This window comes from Lynx rufus, unplaced genomic scaffold, assembly GCF_022079265.1.
Source record: "Lynx rufus isolate CCGP_SWC_20201006 ecotype Redwood Valley unplaced genomic scaffold, mLynRuf1.p SCAF_11, whole genome shotgun sequence".
Taxonomy (NCBI): Eukaryota; Metazoa; Chordata; class Mammalia; order Carnivora; family Felidae; genus Lynx; species Lynx rufus.
In genome coordinates, this window is record NW_025814825.1 from 3,458,249 (window position 1) to 3,468,724 (window position 10,476).

The 10,476-nt window shown below is 42.9% G+C and overlaps 1 protein-coding gene across 1 annotated transcript in view; it reads right to left on the reverse strand.

Annotated features, from left to right (window-relative positions):
• The window catches only part of ANK3 (ankyrin 3), a 322,298-nt gene extending 317,684 nt beyond the window's left edge, over positions 1-4,614 (reverse strand). Inside the window, exon 1 of the mRNA XM_047071796.1 lies at positions 4,501-4,614. Coding sequence (XP_046927752.1) covers positions 4,501-4,614 — 114 coding nt within the window. The remainder of the gene's footprint in view (positions 1-4,500) is intronic.
• Between the last annotated feature and the right edge of the window lie 5,862 nt (positions 4,615-10,476).

Genomic DNA, 10,476 nt, shown 5'->3' on the forward strand with positions numbered 1-10,476 from the left:
CCGCTTCAAGCCAGGAACTTGGCAGTTACCCTAGAATCCGATCTCTCCCTCTCACATCCTACACCCAGTCCATTGCCAAATTCTGTTGAGTCTTCCCCTAAATATCTCTTGCATGCAACACCCCCTCTCCACTGTCATAGTCTCTGCCCTGGTTCAGACCCTCAGCATCTCTCATTCCTGAATCACCACCCGTGCTTCCGGAAGGCTCTCCCGGCTGCTATCTGCAGCATGGATGCCTGAGTGATGGTTCTAAACCATAAAGTCATTCAGTTACTCTTCCTACTGCCTCCATTTAAGTCAATTCAAGTCCCTCTCTCCTTGGAGAAGGTAATTTCCCACCCTGTGAGATGGGATACAAAGGTCTTCATGATCTGGCTTCTGACCACTTTCCAAGCCATACACTCATATCCCTTTTGCTCCTTATTTATGTTTGCTTTTCACACATGAATGTTCCCTCTTATTTCCACCACACTGGGCATGGGATTCCTGTCCTTTTGCCTGCCTGTCTTGCTCACTCCTCCTCCAAGGCTCAGCTTCCCTGAGAACCTTCTCTGAGCCCATTTGAGTTGAACTGCAGTCTTACAGTGGGCTCCTGTGGCTCCCTTTACATGTGTTATGAAGGGTGATTAGTGATCTCCTCTCTCTGCAGGGAGTCACTGTACTGTTGCCACTCTGCCTCCTGTAGCTTTGCCTCCAACACTGAATGCAATGCCTGATCCACAGAAGTCACTCAGTAAATGTTTGCTGAATGAATATGTGAATGCAAAAATGAAGCAATAAATATTCATTCCTGCTCTGCCACTGAATAGCTGCATGAGTCTGTTGTCAACAATTAGAAAAGATATTAATCATAAAATTGACTGTTCCTTTATCCCAGTATACCCTGTGTCAGCAATGCATATAAATGTCTCCTTTTTTAGTATACATATCCTTAGATCACCTCAAAGTGGGCTTTTTTTTTTGATAGGACATAATAAATATATACAAGCATACTTGTAAACATTTAAAAAAATTATTGAGGGGCGCCTGGGTGGCGCAGTCGGTTAGGCGTCCAACTTCAGCCAGGTCACGATCTCGCGGTCCGTGAGTTCGAGCCCCGCGTCGGGCTCTGGGCTGATGGCTCAGATCCTGGAGCCTGTTTCCGATTCTGTGTCTCCCTCTCTCTCTGCCCCTCCCCCGTTCATGCTCTGTCTCTCTCTGTCCCAAAAATGAATAAACGTTGAAAAAAAAAATTAAAAAAAAATTATTGAATAAATTAATGTTATTTCTCCTAATAGCCCTCATTATTGAAATGTACCTTATAGTTTACATGGAGAGAAAGCAAAATATCCAGGTAATGTGGCACCAGAGGCCAGAGGCAACAAGGGAAGTGTGGCCCTGAGAGCATTTGTGACTTCTAGTCCTCATGAACTCTTGGTAGCTTGGGTTATCCACTGACCACCGCCCGTGGGCCAGGACCTTACTCGGTGCAGGGAATATAAAGAGTTCCTCTCTGCAACTTTCTCAGTCAGAGCATGGATCCAATATTGTCCCTCCCAAAGGCACTCTGTCTACCTTTGGCATGCCACCCCACTCACTGCCAGCATTAGCGGCCCATTGGGAGGAGAGGAGAGTGAAGGGGAAAATATATCAGGGAAGAGTGATGGGACAGTGTGCGTAAAGGAGATGGGTAAATGCAGTAGAAAGACACCTTCTAAACAAAATACTCAGGGAAAGTTGCTTTTTGTTTGCTTCAAGTCAGAAAAATTGGGATAAAAAGATTAAAGGTTTGTCCATCTAAATGCATTTCCTTTTAGCAACTAGGAAGATTTTTCCTTTCCTTGACACTAATGTTGCTATGGCAAGAATAAAACACACCATTATTAAAATTCAAGTAATTATAAATTCCAAAAGTTTCCTATGTTTTTTGATTGGTAGCCACTTATTCATGGTTATCAATATGCATAGCAGACCAAATGTGCAATCATGGATTTTTTAAGAACTGATGAAATGTGAATAGAATGTTAATTTTATATACACATTCTGACTTGATTACAATACTTAGTAATATCTCATACTGTATGAGGTTATGTCATATATATATCAGGAAAAGTTCATCCTGGGCTTGTTTAAACTTCAATTACAGGGGTACCATGAATCAAATTCCTTTACAAAATAGATACTCTTCACGTTTATCTAAAGCTTTTCTATTTTGTGACTTTATGAAATTACTATTACTTTTATGTAATTAAAAGATCCTAGAGGATATTTCTACATATAAGTAAGAGGAATAAACCCCATAATAACCCACAAAGTACATAAGAGAAGCTTTTCCAATTGCTATGGGGCCTATAACGTGGAGCAAAGTAACCCAAAAGCCTTCATCAGGATCTTAGGAAAAGGTAGGAAAAAGAAACTCCAAGTAAAAACAATTCACTTTGTAGAGAATAAGTGGTATATATACTATATGACTGAAAAAGAATCTAGATTATGTCTTGAAAGTAATCTAATGTTGACTTTGTACTTTGAAAGCAGTCCCTAAAATCCTTGGACTGTGAATGTTAAATCTCCTGAAATGCATGTATCTTTGATAGGGAATATACTGGTTTTAGTGTGTCGTGAATTAACTAGTACAATGGCAATGAAAGTGTTATCCACAGGCCACTTTCTGGATCAACTCTGTGACTGTCCTGAGAACAAAACATTTAAATCTGCTTGCACATTGACATAGCGATATTGATATTTCTCCATGTTCCCTCCTGGTTGCTAAGAGATTTACATTGGACAGACTCTGTTGTACTCATAACAAAGCACTTTGGTCCACAAAGCATTTGCTTCAGCTCAGTGAGCCCAAAAGCTCCCTTTGCCTCACCCCTTCCCTATTTTGCTTCCAAGTCAAACAGGGGCCCAGGCCCCAAGGCAGCAGGCCTGTCATCACTACAGGAAACTGCGGTGCATAAGCCTGGCTCGGCTAACAAGTCTTATACAGAGTATTAACAGCAACGATGCGATTGTATCTTTATACAAATATATGTACCTTCTTTTCTCATGTTTCTTAGAAGCCAGCTTATCACGGTGGGAGTGGGTAAAGATGTGTGAAGAGTGGGCACTCCGTAGTGACCTCCCACAGATGAACCTAATACAGTGCAATTAGACCAGAACCTGGCAAAATATGGCAATTCCACAACTCTGCTGTGCATGACTCTGAAATATGCCTGCCAACAATTTCCTGAGTTTGTGCTTTTGTGAAAATCTGTTCAAGAAGTTTATTTACAAGAATATTGAAGTAGGAAGCATCTATATTTAACATCCTGCAGCAAAGCGACTGTACCTCTCCAAACTCAATCTCATAAAGTCTGCCACATAACAAAACACAGAGAGCCTTCTTTCACAGATCCTAACTCTGAAGAAAATGGCAAAGGCACCAAAAATATTCATGATCAGCCCTGAAGAGAGGTACATGTGGTGGATGAAATCTGCATGTCATTTAGAAGGCACATGCATCACTGCTCACAGCAAATTAAGATTATCTTTCCCTTGGGAATTCTCACAAAGAGACATAAAAATGCTTTATGACCTGACTTTCATATTCAGATCACAGAGTTTTAGTCAATTTTTATTAATTGCCATAGAGGAAAAGTGCTTCGGGCCCTCACTCCCCAGTGGGTACCTAGGAGTCACATTTAAGGGCACAGCCACTAAACACTCAGTAAGTACTCTCCGGCTGTAATGAAACACCACTGACCTAGAATATTCCTCCTATCTTCCCCCTGCCATAGAATATCAGTCGGGGATGATCAATGCCCATGCTTTAATCAGAAGCAATCAGCGGTGAAGGCTGCAGGTCCCTGCCCTGCCATGGGAATTCCTGCGTTCAGGATAATCCCTCTCATCCAGCAGAGAATAACAAACCTCTGTGATTTCAGCTTCATTTAACAAAAGAAAGTCATTTCTGGCAGCTTGTTTCCATCGCACAACCTAACTAAAAGCACCTCAGAGAAAAAAGAGGCAAAAGGAGGGGAAGAAAGCAAAGCAGGAAATGACTTTTCTGCTACGTCTTTAAGGTCACAGATGTGCCTGAGAAATGCACACATGTGACAGTAGTTCTAGCACAAAAGCTCCTTTTCCACGAGCCTAGACCTCCAACAAGTACAAAGACCGGCTCGCTGGCCTCTCCCTCAGACCCAAGTCACCGCAGTCCATTTAACCTTGACCGGGCTGGGAAGAAACTACTTTGAACTCCCTTGCAACACCTTTCTGTGTCATGGCAACATGCCCCTGCCTGTGTCAAGTGCAGGCACACCTTCCGCATCAGCACTGCAATCACCCCCACACAGGACAGACTCTCCCCCTGCCTAGCCCATCCTCTGGCCATGGTCGGCCACTGGGTTTTATCATCCGTTCCCAATTTATACTCTACACAGCACGTAAAAATAGCCCTTAATGCTTCTAACAGACGCCAGGAGGAGATTAAAACAAAAAGAATCCAGGCAAGATTTATGCTCTGGCGTATACAACTACCTTTTTCTTCCGATCCCGGGACCGTTTGCGGTGTTTCCTTTTCTTCTCAGTCTCCTCTTCAGCATTGATTTCTAAATCCCTGTTTTTCTTTAATTGTGAGGCTGCATGAGCCATAATGCATTGAAAAAGCTCTTCTCAAGCACGCAGGGCTTCCTTGTATAAGGTGATATCCTCAGGCACCTTTAACCAGGCTTACAGTAGCATTCCAATCACTGGAGAGAAACCTTTGACCAGAAGCAGGAAGACATTCAAAATGCAGAGATGCTGTCGAAGCTGAAGCTTTTAAAAACCCAAAAGACGGCTTCCAGACTTCATCCTACACCTTCCTCTACCTGAACCTTTACACGAGAGTGCAGCCATCGTAATGCATTTATCGTAGTGAAAAAGACAGCTGGGACAGAGGAAGCTGTATTATGGCTGTATCCCCTGCCACCAGCTGGAAGTGTCTAAGTGATTCCTCGGAAGGGGGAATGCTGCAAAGGATGGTTCTCTGAAGGGAAAAAATCCAGAGTCACCACACATGCAGGAGCGAAAATCCAGCACTAATTCGGAAAACCTATTTTAGAATCCTTTGGAAAAAAGACAGGGCTGCAATTTATACATCACCACTAGTTCGGCACAGAGCATAATTTAACCCGTAATAGAATGGAGCTGTTCCTCCTTTAGTTTAACTGCTGCTAGTGACAAAATATATAAAATAAGATTTCACAAAATACACTAAATTTTGCTGAGGAGACCCTGACTGCATTACAGGGAAAACAATGCAGGCATTGCTGGCCTCAACAGTGCATCCTTTATGCTGAACTATCAGCCTAAATGCATTTTGTGGGAGAGGACTACAGAGGGGCCTGTTGTCTTTTAAAAACAACATGCTGATTACAACACATCATACAGAAAGACGTGAGCATGTTGGTGTATGGAACAGACGCCTGATTCACAGGAGTTCCCCAGGACTCTCCTCTCATGTGGTCCACGGGTCAGAGGATGGGTGCAGCACTCAGGGCTGTGGAGACACTGAAATGCAGCCCTGGCTTTCATGTCAGGGTTTGCTTCCATCACCTTACTATTTTTGCCACCTGAGTCCTCAATGACTGCAGCCTCTGAATATTCATGATGTGAAGCGGAGCGCTGGCAGTGGGGTGGCTGGGTGGCTTCTGCCAGGAGGCACACACTGGAAGAAACATACTAAGTCAGGAGCCGTTTATACACACGTGGTATTCACACAGCATTAGCAAGACATGGCTAAATGGTAGACCGGATCTAAAACACTCGGGCTCTGGTAAGAAACCCTAAATTCACTAGGAAAAGGAGCAGAAAAATTTTTTTTTAAAAATGATGCTCTGTTGAAAAGACTTTGTATGTGTGCTTCCTATACTGTAAGTCCATGTGCTTCTCCCAATACAAAAAAATCTGTAACTTTGGAGATGGGTGCACTTGGCTTTGCAGGAGTGACGGCTAACGTGTGCAAAGGCTGAAGCAAGAAGTCCGAAGGTGCCACGTGAAGAGCTGCTTGGGTTCTCTGGGGCTGTGGTTTATGTGCTTCATAAAGAACCCCCAGTGGGAGCTCCTGCAAACATCCGTCCACTACATTTCTGATTCGGACATCACAGATCTTCTTCCCTGTCCCCTTGTAGGGGGCTTTACCCTCTGCCGGGCAGTGACAGGCAGTGAGAAGGGAAGATGCTGGGCCCATGGATTTCCAGTCCTGCTGCCAGTGGATGGCACACTCCTCTGGAGCCTCACCGTGAACCACCTGAAAACCAGGCAGGTCAAACTGTTCCCAAGGGGCTACTGTGTGCGCTGATGTTCATGTGCTGCTTCCCCACAGAAATCATCTTCAGCAAGAGAGAGTCCTGGAAACGTTCTCCATTGCCTACCAAACCATCATCTCACAAGAGGGAGGAGAAAAGGAAGGAAGGGAAGTAAAGGTGACTCAGATCCAAAAGCAATAAGCCATATCTGGATCTTAGTAATAAAAATAAGTGTTTTTCTACCAGAAGAATTTTTTTTATTGTCATAGGAATAGGTGGAGTGGAGAAAAGAAGGAAAATTAAAACTTTTTTATAGTCTCCCTTTTATAAATTACCTTGCACTTTTGAGGAACATTCATACAATTTCCTTTCCTTATTTTCAGCAAGTTGAAGGACCAGCCAGCTAAAGAACTGGCTGGTTTCCCACTGGCTCCTGGGCCTTTTTTTTTTCTTTCTTTGTAGACACTAATGAAACTTTAAAATATATTTATAAGTATCCTTGATCAGAGTAACCTCTTTGTCTGAGGCTGGCAAACCTATACTTTCCCATTGATCTCTATCAGCCAAAGCATACTTGGAAATTAGGAAAACGAACATTCACAGGTATTTCTCAAAACACTTTCTCTAGAATAATAGTTTGTTTTCCCCAAATTATCCCAAAGTTGAGTCCATCACAATCTTTATGTCAACAAAATATAAAGTTTTCGTTATGTTTGATTTTGGAGTATTTCAGTAAGTGGTGGATCCATCAAAAATAAATTCTAAGGCTTGCTTGTTTAGATTTCCAGTCTCACAAAAAATGTGGGGTTTTGTCCTCCATTTATAAATCAGAAGAACTTTTGGGGCACCTGGTGGTTCAGCTGATTAACTGTCTGACTTTGGCTCAGGTCATGATCTCACTGCTCATGAGTTCGAGCCCCGCATTGGGCTCCGGGCTCTGTGCTGACAGCTCAGAGCCTGGAGCCTGCTTCGGATTCTGTGTTTCCCTCTCTGCCCTTCCCCTGCTCATGCTCTGTGTCTCTGCCTCTCAAAAATAAATAAATATTTTAAAAATAAATAAATAAACCAGAACTTTTAACAGCAATGCTGCCAAGGAAGCAGCCCTGAGGGTCTGAGATTTTGATGGTTATACTACTAAAGTCTTAGTTCCTTTCTCCCTATCCAGCCTATGCCCTGACAGGTAACTCCCTAGCTTCTTGTGTACTTACTCTCAATACAAAGGTATTTACCCAGGATAGCCACAAATACTAGTTTTTTTCCTCTCAAAGTGAACTGACAGTTCTGTCGGTAATTCTAGAAAGCAAGCCCTTATAAGAGCTAAAAATAAAACATGGAAAGAACTTTTAAAAACTTTATTCTCTGAAGATTCATAAAACTTTTCCACTTAAGTCTGAATAGGTTGCTCTCTTCTGCAAGGTTACAGAATTAGTACGAATCCCCAAAGTAGAGGGATGGTGCAGCTGGTACAAGAGTGTATCTCTGAGCAGAGAGGCAGCTCTCCGACAGCAAGAAGGAGATACAGGAATAGTATTACAGCAAGGAATAGTATTACAGCAAGGAATAGTATTCCAATCCTGCTTCCTGACACTGGCCATGGGGGTGTACTGGACAGGATAGGGATGGCCTGGGCATGGAATATCAAAGCTGTTGAAAGTTAAAGAAAAACTATTCTTTTTTTTTTTTTCAACGTTTATTTATTTTTGGGACAGAGAGAGACAGAGCATGAACGGGGGAGGGGCAGAGAGAGAGGGAGACACAGAATCGGAAACAGGCTCCAGGCTCTGAGCCATCAGCCCAGAGCCTGACGCGGGGCTCGAACTCACGGACTGCAAGATCGTGACCTGGCTGAAGTCAGACGCTTAACCGACTGCGCCACCCAGGCGCCCCAAGAAAAACTATTCTTAAGCCACTCCTCTCCAGGGAAGGCGGGAGGAGAATCTGTTCTAGTTTTAGAAAAGTCCCAGGTATAGGGATTCCTAAAGCATCCTTTCTACAATAAAGTAAAAGACTGATCTTCCAAACTTGTTAGCTACAGAAATCCTTCTTTGAAGAAATCCTATGGGAAAGGCAATTACAACAAACATAACAGTAGAGCCACTTGGCTGAACTGAAAGAATGGTAGCCCAGCCCTACTGCCTACCCTTCCTGCAGAAGGCAGCCTGGGTAAGCAAATTTGAACACCAGCCAACTGAAGCAAGAAGGAGTCCTGGTCTTTTCCTTTCCTGAACCTTGGTTACCAGAATTTATGTTGAAAAGCAACTCTGGTTAAAACTTTCCTTATGATTTTGTCCAAAATAATTCCTGATTTCTTACCAAAAATGACAAATTTCATTTACAGTACTTCCTATCTGTGCGTAATGCACATAAAACTAGTACAAAAAAGTAAAAATCCCTTTTTAGCTGGATTTCTGGTGGCTGGAGTAATATTTGTACCTTGAGTGATTTCTAATCCAGGAATCACAAGTTGGTGACTAAATATCCCACTGAAACAAAACCAAGTCAATTCATTAAGATGTTTTACAGACTTTAGATGCCAGTGAGGGAATTTTTTCTTCACAGTTGAGGTATACACCTTGCCAGGATTTTGAGATAAACTTTGACTATTACTTCAGCCAATTAATAACTTGATCCCTCTGAGGTGTCATTCTATATTGTGTCTCCACATTGTTGAACTGGGTTGACACACAAACAACGTGTGTGTGATTTCTATGAGGAGGATACTATCTCTTGGTCGTTTTGAAGTTACAGTAACTGTGCATTTTGAAAAAATATTACATAGTAATGTAGAGAAGTGGAGGATGAGAGTATACAGAAAAATGGAGGATGGGAAACCAAAAGAAAGGAAGAAAAAAAGAAAAAGAAAGAAAGAAAGAAAGAAAGAGGAAAAGGAAAAGAAAAGGAAAAGAAAAGAAAAGAGAAAAGAAAAAGAAAAAGAAAAAGAAAAAGAAAAAGAAAAGAAAAGAAAAGAAAAGAAAAGAAAAGAAAAGAAAAGAAAAAAATAGTTCCCATCTGCTGGGGAGGCTGTACCTTCCCAACGCTACCCTCTGCTCTCGGTAATGAGCAAAGTGTGTATTTTGATGGAAGGAAAACTATTTCATACTGCACCCACTTCAGCTTCCTCGGGAACAGAGCAGCCTCACCGTGAGAGTCACAATATTTTTCCTTCACAAAGAAAAATGGATCCATCGTCATTTCATTAACTTTGGCATCCTAGATAAAGATGATGTCACGAGACCTTGAGCAGGTTCTGAACAACGTGGGGAACAAGAAAGAAAACAAGCACTAAACCTGTCAATGGTTGTAAATGACAAAAAAGCACCCTGGGAAATACTCAACTCATCGTCATGTATTCTTCATTTTCAGATGAGACACATGAAATGCTAAAAAAAAAAAAAAAAAAAAAGTTGGACAATACTGAAAGATTGGAGGTCCTTCCCACACCATTGTAGGGGTGGCACCTTCGGATAAATGAGCGCTGGCTTTGGGCCCATCTCTCTTACTGCTCAGTCTGCCCTCTGTCCCTGGAGAAGACTGTCTGTCCAACTAACTGGCCTGACCTCAGTGCTAGAGAGCCAGCTGCCCCAAGCTGCCAGCTGCTTCTGTCACCTCACAGGTGCAGCAAGGACAGGCACATGGGGACGGCTTCCCCAAGGTCTCTCTATCACAGCCACACTGGCCAACAGCAGGGATCCCTCATGCTCCAGGGAAGACCCCCACAGGGACATCCCTGTTTTCCATCTGACCCAAAGGAGTAGATGGGTAGTGCCTGGCAGAGCACTGCGTTGGAAGCCAGCACCAAGCAGGGTGGGTGAATGAAATGTATTGCACAAGCCACTTCCTCTCTGGGCCCCTGTTCTTATGGAAGGAGGTAGCTTGGACCAAAGAACTTTGAAGCCATCATCTCACGAATCCAAAATGCTACGACCTGAAGTGATAGAAGGTTGTGGGTGTTTGGAAATAAATATACCTTTCCTATAATCTTCCTTTAAGGAGAGTTTGTAATCTATCTGGCCAATACAGTAGCCACCAGCCATATTTGGCTATTGGGCACTGAAACGTGACTAGTGTGTCTAGAATTTAAATTTTAAACTTAAAGACATATTCAATTCAGGGGTGCCTGGGTGGCTCAGTCAGTTAAGCGTCCAACTTCGAGTCAGGTTATGATCTCACAGTCCGCGGGTTCAAGCCCTATGCTGGGCTCTGTGACAGCTCAGAGCCTGGAGCC